General features: G+C 37.0%; 1 protein-coding gene across 4 annotated transcripts in view; it reads left to right on the top strand.

The window, feature by feature from the left end:
- Positions 1–19,788, top strand: part of CSMD1 (CUB and Sushi multiple domains 1) — a 2,142,320-nt gene that overhangs the window by 1,793,266 nt on the left and 329,266 nt on the right. For all 4 annotated transcript variants that reach the window (XM_035269622.3, XM_017963591.4, XM_008979004.5 and 1 more), the window contains 3 exons: positions 7,865–8,056; positions 13,882–14,020; positions 18,034–18,221. In XM_035269622.3, coding sequence (XP_035125513.3) covers positions 7,865–8,056; positions 13,882–14,020; positions 18,034–18,221 — 519 coding nt within the window. The remainder of the gene's footprint in view (positions 1–7,864; positions 8,057–13,881; positions 14,021–18,033; positions 18,222–19,788) is intronic.

Here is a 19,788-nt window from a genome sequence, read left to right as displayed (position 1 = left end):
ATATTATAAAATAAATATATTAATATATATTATTAAATATATTTGCATGTAAGCTTGTATTTATATATAATATATGAATATATAATATTCATATATTATATATAAATATATATTTATATTTAATGGAAAATTGTATTATATATAATGAATATATATTTGCATATTATGTATTATATATAATATAGTATTTATATAGTATAAATAACAAGTGTATATATACACACACACACACACACACACATACACATACATACATATATATAAAATAAATAACACAAGTGTATATCTTGTAGAGTCCCCACCATCAAAATGACTTTATCCAGTTGGAGAAAGGCTGGGGTCTTTGCAGCGTCCGTTCAACAATGCACACACTGTAATTCCTGCTGCTGGAAACAGACCTGCTGCTGTTTTGTGAGGCGCAGCACAGGTTCAGTGGGATGGTTCTGGATGCAGCCTGGAAGGTAGTGGAGATGTCCCCTTAGAGGCCACTGGGATGGTGGAAAGTGCCTCTGTGACTTGAGATTTTCCAGGGAACCCCTGTGTGAAACTGAAAAACCTGTCACTCACCATCTCAGGAGCAGCACTGCCTTTTTCTATAATCACTAAGGGATAAGGCTGATGTAACTGAATATATATATATATGGCGATAAACTAGAAATCTTCAGAGTCATCAGAAAATCCAATTTGCAGAAAAGATATTTAAGAGAAAAATAAGTAAAGTGTATGATGTGGGACATAAAAGAATACAGCCACGGAAGAGTAATGGTAGCGTGCTCTGCCAATCACTTTGTGATGAGCCTGAGATGGAAAAGCAATTTCTGCCCCTAATGGAATGTCCTGGGGTAGGGGGCTTTTGTATTTGTCTAGAATAAGCTTTCTTGCCTTTATCAGAAAACATCTTTCTGACATTCATAACTAGAGGAAAATAAAATGAAATTTATTTCAAAGACCCAACTGATGGATTTTGCACTGCATTGTTTATAACTGTTTCTTTTCTCCTTTCCCAAGCCTTCTTGTGGCTCTGTTAGTCCAATCTGCCTAATGCTAGGAATTTTAATCTTTATTTCCTAATTCTAAATACAGGATGTCAAGAAGGGCTGAGGGTTCCTTTAAATTTAAGTAAGCCTTAGTAGTTGATTTACGGCATTTTAGATAACCTTTGAAAACATGCAAGCAGATATATACATTAGCTCTAAGTGCATCTATAACTATTTTATTAAAACATATTTTCCTATAACTGGCATAAACTTTAGTTATATAGATGCAGTCTTTCTGTTTATTAGACAACATGAACTTCACAAGTATGAAACTTTTAATTGCATGCTGTATTTCTATTATTTTTATAGACATTCCAAATAAAAATTGGGTTGAGAAGTACAAAAGGTACTTTCAAAAATGAATAGGGTGTTATCCCGTTAAAGGACTAGTTCAAGCCAGTGTTTCTACTGACATTCTGCAGACTTTTATTTGGAAGGATTTTAAGAGATTTTCTAGGAAAAACTGCTGTACGATTACAATTTAGGATACGCTGGATTAAACAATGATTTTAAAAAGTTTTTTACTGTAGTACACCTCAGAGCCTTTAATTCTTAACGTTCAATGGGAATCTCTAAGAGGAAACTGGAGTGCACAGTATTTCCTGATCTTATTTGACCAGATCCTATTAACTCCCAGAAAAGTGTTCAACAGAGCAGTTATTTTTGCGAGGCTGATACATCTGTTGAAATTCTTATCCATGTACAAAACCTGTGCACCTTTGTGTAAAAGTTTCTTAGTACTGGATATTATATATCTTTGCATTTAATAAATATTAAGTAAAAATTTGGGAATGAGAAATAAACATCTTGGTTTTAAAAATTATACTGTCATCCCTGATGTTCTTGGCTCACCTCCTAAAATTTTATTTTTAAATTCTTGTGCTATTATATAACATTCCTTCCATTATACAGATGTTGCCATATTTACTATAGCTTTCACTGTGTGCCAGTTATTTTAATACTGCACACTTATTGTCCATTTTTTTAACTGTATAAACTATGACAGAAATTATCACTTGGAAATGAATACTTAATTATACGTGTGACCACCTGCTTGAGGAAAGGAAGTATTTTCCTTTGAAGTTGGGAAATTGAGTCTCGTGAACAAGATTGTACATGTACAGTAGGATTTGCTTATGTTTATTTTCTGAAACCCAGAGAAATCTCAACAACAGTTAATCATAGGTTGATCATAGATTCTATAGAAATGTTACTCGAAGAGTAAATTCCAAAGTTCATGTAAAATGCTGGTTCAGGGAAGGTACCACTTTGGTACCTTTTGGTACCAATCATGGCACCAATCATGGCCAATTGCCTTGTGATTCTAGTGACTGGATTCTATGACTACTGTTCTATATTAGAGAAATGAATCGCTTATGGGTGAGACCTTCATGACTTTTTTAAAAGAATTATTATTATTATACTTTAAGTCCTGGGATCCATGTGCAGAATGTGCAGGTTACATATGTGTACATGTGCCATGGTGGTTGGCTGCACCCATCAACCCGTCGTCTACATTAGGTATTTCTCCTAATGCTAATGCTGTCTCTCCTCTTAACCCCCTCTACCCCTCGACAGGCCTCAGTGTGTGATGTTCCTCTCCCTGTGTCCATGTGTTCTCATTGTTCAACTTCCACTTCTTAGTGAGAACATGTGGTGTTGGTTTTTCTCTTCCTGTGTTAGTTTGCTGAAAATGATGCTTTTCAGCCTCATCGATGTCCCTGCAAAGGACATGAATTTATCCTTTTTTATGGCTGCATAGTATTCCGTGATGTATATGTGCCACATTGTCTTTATGCAGTCTATCACTGATGGGCCTTTGGGTTCTTCCAAGTCTTTGCTATTGTGATCAGTGCTAAGACCTTCATGACTTTCTAATTGTAAGTGTTGCCTCTTCGAGTCTATACTGTCTCCCTCTGCTCTCCCAGGCTTCTCTTGGAGTAACATGCTTGGATTTCAGTGTCTTTAAGTTGTTGTAGCTGATGGGAGGAGAGTGGGAGAGTGCAGCAGTGTCCTTCAGGTTACTCTGATTGGTATGCCCTGCTCTTTCCATTGAAAATCCTACTCTGAAACCAAGTACTGTCTTCTTCATCTCCACTGAGAAACCCATTTTCAAGTGAGATTCCCGAGGTCAAAACATGAATAATGATCATAATAGTGATAATGATGAGAGGAATGATGTGTTGGAAGTCATGGTCAGTGTTTAAGAAGTAGTTGAGTTGAGGGGCTTCAGTTTGCAGTATTACAGCAAGGACTCTGAAAATTTATATGTTGAAAATCTGGTAAAAGTACTGGATAAAATTGGTTTTGGATTTTCAAATTGTGTCATTGAACTTGCAAGAAAATAAGGCATTATCAGAGTCCCCCAGATGATGTGAAATGCAGAAATGCAGAGAGATTGTGAAGCTTGGAAGCTAGCCCTGCCCTGATCATCTGTGCTGATCCCTGTGATGTATAGCTTCCACTTTGAGAGTGTCTTGGCTCAGGGAATAGAAAGCAAGTTTAAGGTCTTTCTGATGTTGAAAGTATAATAGGAGACCGTCGTGTATGGCCAGAACACAAAGGGTTCTACTTGCAATATTGGGAGAATAGACAGACATCAGTGTCGACATTACTGCTAGTGGGTTTCACACTAGTCTGTAGGTGAATTTCTACCATCTCTGGGGTCCACAATGCCTCGAGGTGATCATTTGTTTTTGAAAAGAGGACGTTTTCTGTTCCAGGCACATCATGTAATCTAATGGTTAATTTCCTCTGAATGGGTGTACCTTCAAAGCAGAATGCACAGAATTACCATAGGTAAAGTTTCCAGAAAGGAAGTGCAGATGTGAAAACTTGCCAACAACTTAGTTTACATGAGAAGTTGGAATTCTTATCAAATTCAGACTATATAAGAATGTTAAAAAAAAAACAAAAACAGAGAATAAAATTATGAATAGGAAACCAGACACTATATGAGGGGCCAAGGAAGTGTGAAAATAATCCAAGCCATCACCTGTCCTTACCAAACATCATTTGCAAAACACAAACAAAATCAAACAAAAATCCCACTTTAGTGCATTAGTCTCTTTTCTGCTGCTTATAACAGAATATCTGAAATTGGGTAGCTTATAAAGAAAATAAATATACTTCTCACAAATACACAGGCTGAGAAGTCCAAGGCCAAGGGAGCTTGTCTGGTGAGGGCCCTCTTGCTGGTGGGGATTCTGGAGTCTGAGGTGTGCAGGCATCGCCAGCTCAGGTCACCCTTCTTATTATAATGCCACCAGTTTCCCTCCTGTGATAGCCCATCAATCCATTCATTGACAGTGATTAATACAGTCACCTCTTCAAGTCCTCACCTCTCCATATGACCATATTGGTGATTACATTTCAACATAAGTTTTTAACAAATAGACAAACCATAGTATTCATGAAGTAGAAAAATAAGACCAAAATGAAAGCTCTCAGTTGAAAATATGAAAAGAAAAAATAATAAACAAATTGGTAAATATGTTTGAAGATTTAAATAATCCTCAATCACCTATGTACAACAATAATAGTATTTATAGGATTTATAAAATTGAGTGAATAATTATAATTTATTGTCTAACTTAAGGTTTTTTAAAAATAACTAAAATACTGAACAGCAATGCATGTAATTCAGGAGGGAATAATAAATATTAAAGAAGAAGATAAGACTATTACTACTAAGTACATACTAAAATTTCTAGAAAATCTACTAAAATGAAAGTATGAGAAAATAAAAACTGACTAGGAGGAAAGCAAGCCAAAAAGTAGGGAAAATAGACATACACATAGAAAGCACAAGCTAAGATGCTCCAGAGAACTCCAAAGAGAGCGGACACTTCAGGGAATATAAGGAGACTAAACTATCCAGTAAAAAGACAAATTCTGAGATTGCATTTAAAGAACAATCTAAGTGCATGCTGTTTGGAAGTGAAAATCTAAAGCATAGGAGCCTAAATCATTTGAAAGAGCAAATGTGTACCAGCAGCATGTACAAGAATTTTCACTGCAGCATTTTTTATTAGGGCAAAAAGAAAAATGACCCAAAGACCCATCAAGAGGAGAATGGAAAAATCATGGTGCATTCAAGCAATGGAAAACTATACAGCAATGAAAATGAGTAGACTAGAGCATCATGCCTAAACATAGAGGACTCCCAAAAACATAATACAAGCAAAAAATGAAGAGAGAGAGAGGGGCACAGAACTTGCAATATATAATTCCAGTTAAGCATTCAATTTCAGGAAACTGATATATGTGGCTAAAACTAGGATATGTACATTTATGGTAATTATCAAGAAAACCAAGGGAATGATAAATATAAAATTCAGAAGGTTATTTCTGCTGAGGTGGAGGAGAAGGTGATGGTGGAAGGGTATATATTCCTATGTGTGATAATATGGATGCACTGGTAAATGTTCTGTTTCTTAGAGTTGGTATTCCTATGTGTGATAATATGGATGCACTGGTAAATGTTCTGTTTCTTAGAGTTGGTATTCCTATGTGTGATAATATGGATGCACTGGTAAATGTTCTGTTTCTTAGAGTTGGTATTCCTGTGTGTGATAATATGGATGCACTGGTAAATCTTCTGTTTCTTAGAGTTGGTATTCCTGTGTGTGATAATATGGATTCACTGGTAAATGTTCTGTTTCTTAGAGTTGGTATTCCTATGTGTGATAATATGGATGCACTGGTAAATCTTCTGTTTCTTAGAGTTGGTATTCCTGTGTGTGATAATATGGATGCACTGGTAAATATTCTGTTTCTTAGAGTTGGTATTCCTATGTGTGATAATATGGATGCACTGGTAAATATTCTGTTTCTTAGAGTTGGTATTCCTATGTGTGATAATATGGATGCACTGGTAAATGCTCTGTTTCTTAGAGTTGGTATTCCTATGTGTGATAATATGGATGCACTGGTAAATGTTCTGTTTCTTAGAGTTGGTATTCCTATGTGTGATAATATGGATGCACTGGTAAATATTCTGTTTCTTAGAGTTGGTATTCCTATGTGTGATAATATGGATGCACTGGTAAATGTTCTGTTTCTTAGAGTTGGTATTGTTCTCATCATGTTGTAGATACTCACTTGCATATATTTCAGTGCAACACAGATCTGTTTGAGAGAAATAGTGAATGGTGAAGACTGCTTCTGGGCTCAGTTAGCTTAGAGAATAGTAAGGAGAAAGACAAGTTAGCAAGTTTTCACACTTCATCTTCACAGCAGACTTAATAACTTAGATACTAGTCTAATTTTTACTGATTTGTTAGCTTTAGATAACTGTGTTTAAGTGATATTAAGTACTAATTAGGTACTAAGTAAGTCCTCATGGGATTTGAGTTATGTCTGGCCAACCATAGGATCCCTGGTGTCTATATCATATGACACTATTGGGTCGAGTTTGGTCTTTTAATCAGTGCGGTTTAATCATTTCTCTTGTCTTGAATTATTTGTTCATTGCCTTTCCTATTAGGTTAAAATTGCCTGAATAGCACAGAGCAGGTCTTATCCATTTTCATTTCTTCTAACTTTTTATTTAAATGGATTTTATTTCATTTATCTATGGACATATGTATATTCACACAAGCGCATGTACAATTGTGTTTCAGAATTTATAAAACAAAAAGCAAACTTAGTCATTAAGTCTTCAAGTATTAAAATTGACAGTGTGATGGTGTGTATATAGAATAATACACTAATCTCTTTTTTTGGTCTTTCATGAAACATGGTGTTGAAAACACTGACTTTGCAGGGAAAAAAGTCAGCTTTTAATCATCTCTTATGCAGTGGAGTGGAAAAAATAACTCATTATTCTAATTGAAAGTAAAAATTAAAAAAAAGTTAAACTTTGAATTTTTCAGGAGTATCTTTCTAATTCTCAGTACAACTCATAATACACAACAATTATAGACACTGAAGAAAGCAACTCCTATTTCTTGAGGCTGCTGTATTTCAGTGTGATGGTGGGAACTCCGGTGAAAGCTCTGGGCTCAAGGGAGCCTACGGTGATTGGCCGCAGGCAGAGTTGATGACTGCCTATGGGACGTGATTTTAGGCTCATTGTTTGCAATGCACTTTACACAGATTGCCAGAGACTGACATGACAAAGCTCCATTGTCCCCTGAAAGCACACTCACCAGCCTGCTTTGACGATTCCGGCCTCTACTCAACAGATTTGAGATTCTTTATATATACACAAAAAGGCAGGATATTATTTTCAGAACTTTTGGTAATATTAGGGTGGCCATATAATATATTGTTCAACTTGGAATTCTTAGGGTGAGTGAATGGGGATTCTTAATAATTTTGCCGAGGCAATGGCACTGATGGGACCTGTGGGATCCTGGGTAAAACTCACTGGTCATCTCCTCTGGCCGCCTCCACTTGGCATCTCAACAAAGGTTAGCGGATCACCTTTGAAGGCACAGACCTTAAAGGAATTCTTCCTGTTTTGTTTTCCTTGAGACTGGTGTACTTTAATTTATGTTACTTGCAGTATGGGGTTTCATTAAAATATTGCTAAAGAGAAAATCAGTCTGTCTATATGTATTATTCTAAGGATAATGTAATTTTTAAAAAACCCTTGATACGTTTCATCATTGGTTTCTAGAATTTATTCAACATAAGCACAGTGAAGATGTATGTTATTAAGTGTATCCCTGGGAAAAGAAACTGTTTCCCTATGTTCATGGGTAGACAAATGACTTATTATGCCAAGGAAGAGTGCTTCAACCCACAGGACCAACGACACCTCCAGGAGTGTGGAAACCACGTTTTCCATCCTGTGACTCGGCCTTCTCTTTCGTTTGCAGCGTCAATTGCAGCCACCTGCAATGATCCAGGTATGCCTCAGAATGGCACCCGCTATGGAGACAGCAGAGAGGCGGGAGACACCGTCACGTTCCAGTGTGACCCCGGATATCAACTCCAAGGACAAGCCAAAATCACCTGTGTGCAGCTGAACAACCGGTTCTTTTGGCAACCAGATCCTCCTACTTGCATAGGTATCAGGCAACAGAACTTGGAAATTTTATATTCAGGGGTGAATGCGTGTTGTCGTTAAAGTTCTCCGTAAATGCATTATTTCTCCACAATATTTCTCAAGAGCTTATTTCATGTTCTCTGGCTCTCTGACACTGCTGAAATTCTACTATAAACCTTTATACTTTATTTTATTAGGTGGAATAAAGGAAATCATCCCCTTAATGTACAGCAATTGATATTTACTATACATTTCCTGCCCTTAACAAATGTTATGTAAACATGGATCAATCAAATTACTGCAATTTAAAATTCTAGGTGGCTCAAAATGTATAGCCCTGCCATTGCTATTCTGATTTTTAATATAGAAGCATGCCCTTTGGCAAAACCTAGTCACAAAAAGTACTTTCTCTTTTTAGATGTTTTCCCCCTTATAATATTAGTACATTTATAATAGAATTCTGAAAACTAGAAATTATACTGCTTGTATTAAAATGAAGATAAAAGGTTTGTTTCTACAATTTATTAGCGTTTTATAGTTTGACCTTATTAAAAGGATAACAAATGATTTTGCAGACTTTGGCTTGAGTAACCACCTGAGACAATTTATTACAAATATGGTTTTATGCTAATATACATTTTTATGTAAAATAGTAATTACAGATAATCTCTTTATTCAATAAGATATTTTACCATAAAATTCCTACTTAGAGTATATTATCCTAATTTTAAAAGAAAACCCTACTGAACTTTATTATCTTAAGGAACGATCACCGTTTAATTAGTAGTTCTTTATAATCTGTCTGAAAAACGCAAAATTTAATTGACGTGTGAAGAGAGAAAGTGATCATGAAATGGATAGGCCGTTTTGCCTAGGATGACCATGGGGGGATTTGGGGTTTGAAATGATTTTTATTGTCGTGTAGACGGTGGTAAAATTCTCAGTGGTCTTGGAGAGCTATGCTACAGGGCTCTTACTTATGACAAACTACTTGTCACAGTTTTCTAGAGATAGATGAGGTTTGATGGCTGTGCTTGTTAGCATTCTCAGCCTTGTCGGGAAGTGAGCCATGTGTGTTTAATGTTTTATGCTGCATTTAGTTTTCATAACGTCTGCGAGCATAGTCACGCATTTGATTCAAGCTGAGTCATCAGGAGACTTGCAAGATTTCGGCATGTTTCTTTTTTAAAGTAGAGTGATTGCCTGTAAATGTGGCAATCACTTTAAACCAATGGCCTATTTTTACATTGAGAAAGGGATTTTTTTCCTTCCATTTTGCATATTTTTAGGCTCATGGAGGAATACATTAAAAAAAGAGTTAATCTCTTAAAAGTAATTTATTTCTTTATATTGATCTGAACATGTAATTATACAATTTGGCCATCTCCTAATTATCCTGTAAACAAATCCATCTCTTGTTAGATCGTCTCTTAGGTATTTTATTTGGACCGGCAAATAAGTAACCCAGTACTCCACAAAAGATAAATACATAACCCTGTCTCTGCCTTGAATGTCAGCTTCAAGGACAAGCTAAAATCACTTGCAGACAATTGAATAATCAATTATTTTGACAAGGAGACCCGCCTACATGCCTAAGTATTATGTAACAGAAAAATGAAAAATATATAATTGGAAATAAATTCACATTATATCTTTATCATATTGTAATTTTCTGTTTTCCAGGTTTTTGTCCTCTGTAAGAAGCCTGCCCATTAGGGCATCATTTAATCATAAATAGCACTCATGTAAACTCTGTTTCAAAGATTCAAAACACTTTAATTTTTTTACCTTTTTTCATATTTTATTAAAGACATTTTGTAAACTCTTAGAGGAGAAAAAGGTGTTCATCTTTTTACCTGCTGACAATTACAACTAATATAAATATTTATAAATAATTTCATAATTGTGTGTATAGAATCTATTTTAAAATGTTTAGGCTGAATGTGGTAGCTCACACCTGTAATCCCAGCACTTTAGGAGTCCAGGGCAGGTGGATCACTTGAGGTCAGGAGTTTAAGACCAGTCTGGTGCAACCTCATCTCTACTAAAAATATATAAATTAGGTGGGCACGGTGGCATTTCCCTGTAATCCCAGCTACTCGGGAGGCTGAGGGACGAGAGTCGCTTGAACCCAGGAGGCAGAAATTGCTATGAGCCGAGATCGCACTGTTGTACTGCGGCCCGGGTCACAGAGCGAGACTCTGTCTCAAAAAAAAAAAAAAAAGTTTTAAAATGACAACATCCTGCAAGACTATTTTGTAAATTGAGCTGTTTACTTACCAGTACATAGTGTGTATCTTTTGTGCTACTGTGTATTTTCTACTGGTTTTTAATGACTAAATTGTATCTGTTTGGAAAGTGGCTTTGCTCACAACCACACCTCCAGTGCCACTCTCTGGTATCTGTTTGTTTGAATCTACCAATATTGATTTCTCTAGACCCTTATTATTGTATAATTAAGTTGTTTTAACATTTTCCCTATTCTGAAGATGGCTGCAATGAGCGCCCATGTTGCAAAATACATCACAATTATTGACAAATGACATATTTCTACAAACTCACCTGTTCCTAGGACTTTTAAAACACCCTTGTTTTTGTTTCTTTGAGACAGAGTCGCTGGAGTGCAGTAGCATGATATCAGCTCACTGCAACCTCCACCTCCTGGGTTCAAATGATTCTCCTGCCTCAGCCTCCTGAGTAGCCGGGATTATATCGACCACCACCACGCCTGGCTAATTTTTTTATATTTTTAGTAGAGAAAACACCACACGTGATTGTTGTTAAGGCAGAACGTGATGCTGTCTTGTTTTAATTGGCATTTTAAATTAATAATAATGAGATTGAACTTTTTTCCACATGCTTATTGGCTATTTGAAGTTGTTGTTTCCTGATCAGTTAATTTGCTTCTTTACTTTGTATTATTAATGTATGTTTACTCATTACTGGTGTGTCTCTCACAAAGTCTCTTGACCTCTCGCCTGTTGTGTGTGATGACATTTATTTTCAGCACCTGCTGTTTGCTGTTGTTTTTTTCTTGAGTGTTGCTTGCATGTCTCACTTTATTTTTTTCATCCCAAAGGACTCCGACCATGAATGGTCCTCTGCTTAGCTTTTTCACTGAGTCTAGAAGGAGAATTCTGTAGACCGAAGGACACTAACGAGTTTTGTTTTGTTTTGTTTTGTTTTTTTGGAGATAGAGTCTCGCTCTGTCACCCAGGCTGGAGTGCAGTGATGTGATCTTGGCTCACTGTAGCCTCTGCTCCCAGGTTCAAATGATTCTCCTGCCTCAGCCTCCTGAGTAGCTGGGATTATAGGCACGCACCACCACACCTGGCTATTTTTTGCATTTTTAGTAGAGACGGGATTTTGCCATGTTAGGCTGGTCTCGAAATCCTGCCCTGAGCTAATCCACCCACCTGGGCCTCTCAAAATGCTGGGATTACAAGGTTTAGCTACCACATCTGGCCTAAACTTTCTTATTCCCACTAAAGTGTCCCTGAAAAGTCTCCATTTTCTTATAGACTGCAGTTGCTTTTTCCTGAGTCCAAATGGCAAAATACTCTGAAAAGCCAAAATGTATCCTAGGTTTGAAGAAATTTGTTTAGGAACAACAGCCTGCCGACATACAGGTGCCTAATTAGAAAATATTTATCTCCCCCAATGGTGTGAACGTTCAAAGGTTTTAATGCAGAAATGTAGATGGGTTTTGTTAAGGATTGCAGCTTCAAACCCTTATGTTGAAGGAGCTGCTATGTATGCATGCATGTATGCTATTTAGCATGGTGGCTAAAGATTTTGAATAAGGGGTTGGTGGGTTGAAAAGAATAGGTGGACTTTATCTCTGTATCTCTTCCTTCTGGAGAATTTCCTAGCATCTCTGAGTTGCATTTTCTACTATTCCAATCCTTTCCAAAATATTTTGTAAGCAAATTAAAACCTAAGCTAACCAAAATGAAGAATACCAGGCCAAAAGAGAGAACAAACAAGGCCAGGCAACACTCCTTAATTCCACTTCCAGCTTTTAAATCACCTCATTTGAAAGTGCCTCCTGGGATCTGTGTGAGTGAGACAGGGTTTCCCCTTTGTTTGTTTTAAATCAGTGTTTGAATCATATCCCTGAACTGTTCCTGCTGGTAGCACCCTGTAGCCAGTGCCCTGAATCTGTCGTTTTTCATCTTTCAAAACCTGTGTGGAGTAGAACCTTCTAGACCTTCAGGTACCATCTTTCTCTGCATCAGCTCCCACTCTGCTTGATGCTGTCAGCAGCCACGGCGTGATACTGAGGAGACACTGCCTTGTGAGAGCTGATAAGACAATTGCTTCTGTACAGTTCATTTAAAAACAAAAAAAGCATACTGGGGAAAATCGAGTTTTAATCTATTTGTGTAAAAATTATATTAGTCTTGAGCCTATATCTGCAGAATTTATTATAAATATTTTCTGTGATAGTATTCAGAGTTTGCATTCAGGTAGACTGTGAGATCATAAGAAAAACAACTGGAGTTAGTTGTATTTCTTATAAAAAGTTAAGCTTTTAGAAATGTTAAAGACACACTCATTATTGAAAATTGTGAAGCATGCCCCTTCGTCTTCCTCCATCTTATTTACAAAACGAAGTCTCTTTTTGTGTAGGGGGAAAAATCACCAATTAAGACTTTTTTTCTACTTATTTTTTAATTCATATATGACCAATAATGGGAATAAAATAAGACATATAATTTAGTAGGAATACTATGATTTCATTTTAGTCATGCTTTAAAACAACTTCGTGACAAACCACAGTATTTGATATAAACAACTTTTAAACCCAGCATACTCTTGTATGTATCTAAAATGTTTGTACTTATAAATTCTGCAGTGTTTTCACACCTTCCCTGGGATGAGAGATTTAAGAGAAACCTTATCTCACAAATAAAACAATCCTAAACACTTTCTGATTTAAGAGCAAAAATTGGCTTGCCTATTAACCACATTGGGCTACGTAATTACTGCCTTGCTATTACAAATGTAAACATATTTAATTCAAAATCAATGACTGCAAGCACAAACTAAATTTATTATCATATAAAGTGGCTCTTTCTAGTAATACACCAAGCATTGTGATCAAACAATATTTTCAGACAGTGATGTTTCAACTCAGCTCCTCGCTGACATGTATCCTTAGTTGTCACTTAAAATTTTGGGGTTTGTTTTGCTACTTTAAAATGTGGGAAAATTAATCCAAGCCTTCCACACACCAGAGGACTGGGAGAATGTGAAATGCCATGTTTTCATTTATCCATTAACTATTTCCTGAATACTTATTCTGATCCAGAAGCCATCTAGACATTAGGGATGGAACAGTGAACAGAAGTTGGATGATCACTGTTCCATGTGAAGCAAGTACTCAAGAAGAAATATGAATGATTTTATAAACTATGAGAAGTATCAGAAAAACTTAACATGGCCGTAAAATGATGTTCATGGGATTTTTTTTTAATTTAAGTGTTTTTCTATTTGTGCATATGTTGGCAGGTGTGGGGGGGTTAAGTCATCTTTCATTTAATTGGGAACATTTTTAATTACAGGAAAGAAATTTTATTTGCCAGAAGTTTGAAAATTCTTTTTGAAAATGGTGTGGAATCTTACGTAAAATTCCTTAAGAATTACATGAAAAATGTACAGATTTACTGGGTCTTACAATTTTATATGGATAATTGATAGCCAACACATAGTCTCTTTGAGGGGGGAAAGTGCATATGAATGAGCTCTTTTTCTTAGGGAATTCTGTGGTGTCTCATTCCACACTGAATGCCTGGCATTCTTCTCTCTCCTGACTTTTTCTCTGTAACTCTTGTTCTGTGGCAGCTGCTTGTGGAGGGAATCTGACCGGCCCAGCGGGTGTTATTTTATCACCCAACTACCCACAGCCGTACCCTCCCGGGAAAGAATGCGACTGGAGAGTAAAAGTGAACCCCGACTTTGTCATTGCCTTGATATTCAAAAGGTACCGTCTCTTGCAGAACTCCTCTTTTTAGTAGGATTTGTAATGACATACCTAAAAATTACTTTTTTTATGACTTCGTAGAGTCTCCAGTGTTACATCTAGGTAAGCGCTAGATTTTCCGTCTAATGGAGACTGCACCAGGCTGTGAAATGACATGAATGGAGATACATGATTTTGCTTTGGAGCATTCTACTTACATTGATGCATGTGAATTATTTTTAAATACTGTTTATCTTGTGCACAGTGTGTTCTATGTGAAAAGGCTTAACTTACAGAATGTTCAGTAAAAGTAATAAAAGAATGGTATGGAGACACTTGGTGTAATTTCTCAATGTCTCCTATCGCTCTAAATGCACGAGAGCAAATTCATTTCCACAGCACATCCTGATGTTCCCAAGGGTAGCACTGCTAATGTCATTACAATAATTAAGACTTGCTAGAGCCTTGAAAATGAAAGTTTCCCCAAATCTGGTTGCTGTAAAGTCTGAGTCATTAGATAATCAGTCCTAAAAATAGGCTGATTTGTTCTTGCTAGACTACATGATGGAAGTTCAAATACTATGGTCATTTTCTGAAAATAAACTCTTTAAATAATTATATTATTAGTATATGGTATTTGATGATTACATTTTATTGAATCCAAAGACCTTTTCCAACTTTAGACTTTCCTTTTTGAACTAAAGAAATGTGAAGTTTTTGAAGGTGAGTCATTCTGTAGGCATTCCTATTGATCTTTTAGCTATCCAGGGCAAGTGTCTGGGATCATACCTTTTAATCTGTCAGTGGAACTAGTATTCTTTTCTAGAGATCTTTATGTCACTATTCAAGGCGTGATGTGATCACGTTCCCTCACTTGCTCCTCCTGTTGAGATCTGAGTCAGTAGAATTTTACGTTATCTGTGATTCTTAATCTTAAGTAGGTTGATAGTCATCTCTTCTTACTAAACTGCCATAAATTTACCAAATGCTACTCAGCTACTACAGAAAACCAGTGAACACTCACTGGCTATACTTCTTGGATATTTTTGCGGGTTTTGTTAACGTTAAATTTTAGTAGTGCCTTCCTTAAAATTAGGAGGCACCTCTGGCTTCGAGATATTATAAGTGGATTAAGAATTGGGGCACGGTGTGGGGCCCATGCCTGTAATTTCAGCACTTTGGGAAACCAAGATGGGGAGCACTTGAGCTCAGAAGTTTGAGACCAGCCTGGGCAACATAGCAAGACTCAGTCACTACAGAATTTGTTTTAAAAATTGGCCAGGTGTGCTTGTATTCCCATGGTTCTAGCTACTGGAGAGGCTGAGGCAGGAGGACTGCTGGAGCCCAGGAGATGGAAGCTGCAATGAGTTATGATAATGTCAAGCCTGGACAACAGAGCAAGACCCTGTCCAAAAAAAGAAAAAGAAAGAAAGAAAGAAAAAAAAACGATTGGAAGTGAACACAGAACCTTGTTAGTAGGATTTTCCTCCCTCCCATAAAGTGCAACTCATTTGATGATATGCATATTTAGAGCAGTTTTGTGTAAGGGTTTTTTTCACTGCATTTTATATATCCCTCTGAAAGTTTGAAACAGATCATCTCTAAGCCTCTCCCAACTTACAGACTGTATGACTAGCCCACCCAGTGTCCCAGAAACTTCAGGAATCAGTGAAAACCAGTGACTTCTTCTCTGATCTGGAGTTTCCATGTGCTCAAGTGGACATTTTCCTGGGAAATGGTGAGGAGGTAGAGGCTAGAATCTTGTTTGGGGATGAGGATGTCCAGCTTCCCAAACAGGAGGCTGGCAGCTGATGAGAGCTGGCCAAGATACAGTGTAAAGACGATGGCAAATTCAAGTGTGCTTTTTGTGGGAGGGTGGGAGCCTGGCATTACCAGTGATAAAGGCAAAGAATTATAGGACCTTAAGTACATATACGCTCCTTGACTCATTCAGGGCCATGGGTCTTTAGGGAGACATGTTTCATCACTAGTCCCTGTGGACCGTGGGGCTCATACACTGGGGCTCAAATTTGGTTCAAAAATTGATTCAGGTTTTGGCACACTGTTAGAGCTTAGAGATACGTGCAGCTGGCATAGGTAGAAAAAGACAGGAGTTTACTAAAGAAACCATAATTAATTGTAAATTTCACTCCAGACTGCTATACATGAATTTTGGTACAGGCAAAAAGAGAGAACAGTTAAGATATATCATGTTTTTTTCCCCCATTTCACTCCAGACTTCTATACATGAATTTTGGTACAGGCAAAAAGAGAAAACAGTTAAGATATATCGTGGTTTTTTTCCCCATGTCTGATAGTATTTGCAATGTTCTATAAATTACCAATAATCATAATTAACTAAGTCAAATATTGGGGATATGGCACGACCACATTCTAAGAACACCCTTGCAAACACTCTGAATGCAATAGTATCCCAGTAAAATTCTACTTACCCCTCACCATTCCTGCCATTCCCTATGCCTAGTAACTCCACCCTTTTATTCCTGATGTCAGCGACCTTGTCAGATAAACAGACTAAGAAACCGTCCTAAACTTCCTTTAATAAGTACATTCAGGATGTGAAGTGAGGGCATCCTTGACCCGAAACAGGATGACGTGATGCAGGCTGGGTGTGGCATTGATGATGGTGGTCCCACGTCCTGAGGTCCCCTTATAGTGCAGTGGACCACTCCAGGAGGGAATTTCTGATCCTGTTTTATCATCTGAATCTCTAGATCAAGAGGAGCCACGTAGAACATTTTAGTGATTACAGAAATAGGCAAAGAAATGGTGACCTTCTCTGTCTCCGCTGCCCCACATTTCTGCAGATGGAAAGGAAAAGGAGTGGGAGCTTCATGAATTAAGTGCTTGTTAAAGACACACACGGAAACCCGCTGTAGAGAAGAGAGGAAGAGGGAAGGGGCAGCTGCAATGGGTGGTTTTAATTCTCTACCTTATCAATTTATTCTGGTCACATCAAGATCCTAGATATCTTAACCAAGTTCAGCCTTTCCCTTACAGTATATATACTTTTAAAGCTCACAGACTCTATCAGCCTACTCATTACTAACCACAAGTACAGCCCAGCCCTTGAGAGGTTTGGGTTTAACTTACTACTCTCTTTGAGGACTGACTCTATGTTAATATTAGAAGGGAGAGAAACAGAGAAAAATTGTGAAAGTGGGAGAAAGAGAAAGAAAGGGAGGGAGAGAGCGAAAAAAAAACTGGCATATTCAGTGATGTTGAAACGTTATGTAAGAAAGGTTACACTCTGTGCATTGTAGGGACTATTAATATTGGCTGATTTATCCAGGCAAGTGGAGGCATTTTTATTTCTTTTATTTTTTTCGACAGAGTCTCATTCATTCTATCACTCAGGCTGGAGTGCATGGGTACAGTGGTGTGGTCACAGCTCACTGCAGCTTCAAACTCCTGATCTCAAGTGATCTAGTCTCAGCTTCCTGAGTAGCTAGGACTAAAAGTATGCACCACCACACTCTACTAATTTTTGTATTTTTGAACAGATAGGATCTCATTATGTTGCCAGGCTGGGACAACTGCATTTTTTAAGTAAAAATAACATACAGTTAAAAAACAAAAACAAAAAACAAAACACCAACAACTTTAAGAATAGTCAGTAATTTCAAGGGTACATATTTTCAAAGCTAAAAATACTCAGATAAGGATGAAAGGTCCGTGGAAATGTGTCTCTCATTTGCACATTAATGGGTACAGGGAAAGGATAGCATATCTTTGCTATTTTGACTTATTCCCTTTTGGCTATGGTCAAAATAATATTGTATTGAACATGATAGTAATTAGGCAAAATGCTATTTACCACAATTGATATATTTTATATATATTGCTATTTTACTAATAACATTTTGATTCTTATTACATTTAGCTTTTGATCACTGTAATTGGAAAATCATATAAAAGCAAATAAAATGATTGTGTGGCTCAAGGCTTACCACTCTGGGAGATAAGGTAAATCCAGATTAGCCGTGTGACATAATGACTGTTGTTTTCTTTAGTTTCAACATGGAGCCTAGCTACGACTTCCTCCACATCTATGAAGGGGAAGACTCCAACAGCCCCCTCATCGGGAGCTACCAGGGTTCTCAAGCCCCAGAACGAATAGAGAGCAGTGGGAACAGCCTCTTTTTGGCTTTTCGGAGTGATGCCTCCGTGGGCTTGTCGGGGTTCGCCATTGAATTTAAAGGTATTGTGATCTCCTGAATTTGGGCGGGAGTTAATTTGTATCACGATTATTTTTATTGTAAACGTTTCTTTGTAGCATCTTACATATCTGTTTAATCTGTACATGCTGACTTGTGTCTCATCTGTCTGGGAAGACACCTGTCTCCCCCCTCTCCAGTGAAGATATTCCTGAGGTGCATTTCTCCCTTAACTGGAGGAGGAAAGATAGGGGGAAAAACTATCCAGATTCGTGGCCACATAAAAATAAATTGTGGTTTGTAAAATAAAGAGTCTAATGACATTTCAGAATTATTTTAAGATGGGTTTTAACACCTCCTAATTTGTTTCTTCAGAATGATTAAATCTAAGTATATGAAAATAACTTCATTTTATTTCAGCATTTTCTATGTGAACATGTCTGTGCCCTTCCCTGCCTCAGTGACCCATGGTTGGTTTGACAGATTTTCTGGTTTCTGAAGCTGATCAGAGCTCTATTTTTTTTTTTGGTCCTCAGATCAGTGATTCACTCTTAATTCGCTATAAACCATTCCCTGCCATTCACATCCAAAGAAAACAGACTGACAAAAAAAACTGCCCTCAACTCAACATTTTGCTATTGGGTTCATAAAAATAAATATATATTTTTTGAAATTTATTTCTCATGTGAACAAAAGAAAATACAAGGTGTGTTACAAATAAGGAATAGGACTTAACAAAATATCAATTCACAGTATTGAGGGTTTTCTTTAAAAAAATGAAAATATTTATGTTTATTTACTCTTTTGAGTTCAATTTGTAGGAAAAATCTTTAAAAAAAAGAATACATTTTATGTCCCTTACCTCGTTACCAGACCTGTTTATATAGTTTTAAGTAGAAAATTGGTCTTTTTCCTCCCAAACATCTAAATCTACAAACTTTATTTTGCAGGGACAGTTACTAAAATGTACAGTTTTAAAAATTATATAATTTAGCAATCACAGTATCCTATGCCTTTGAGATAGGATCTGCCATGTTTAGGAATAGTCGAAAAGAGTACTTTGAAGCTTTTGCCACATTGTAAGACAGTTTCTGTGTTAACAAGAATTCACTAAAATGCATTTGAACACGACAGTACTTATTCTATGATAGCCCCCCAGAAAACAAAAGCAAACAAACAGACAACTCAAGAAGGAGAGTAAACAAACATAACAAATCCTCATATGACTGTGAGAATGTGCACTGCTCATTGCCCACTCCAGCAATCTGTTCTCTCTGGCATCCTAAGTCACATGAATCAATGGGCCAATGAATTAATGAAGTAAGGAGGGCCTTACAATTTACATGAAGAAAGAACTGCCTTATTTCTGTTTGGGTAACCAGTATGGCCATCTAACTGGGAGCTGTAGTTCTTGAGGTTTTTAAAGTTTTCCAGTGGAGTCTGGGAAAAAGTAAAAATCACAGGAAAGAGAACAGGAATGATGCCATTGCATGCAGCCTGGAGCAGTGATGTCATTGGATGCAGCTTGGAGCAGCGATGTCATTGTATGCAGCCTGGAGCAGTGATGCCATTAGATGCAGCCTAAATCAGTGATGTCATTGTATGCAGCCT

The sequence above is a fragment of the Callithrix jacchus genome, chromosome 13 (genome assembly GCF_049354715.1).
Source record: "Callithrix jacchus isolate 240 chromosome 13, calJac240_pri, whole genome shotgun sequence".
NCBI classification, from domain to species: Eukaryota; Metazoa; Chordata; class Mammalia; order Primates; family Cebidae; genus Callithrix; species Callithrix jacchus.
The sequence above is the reverse complement of the archived record's forward strand: the minus strand, read 5'-3'. Positions and strand labels throughout refer to the sequence as shown.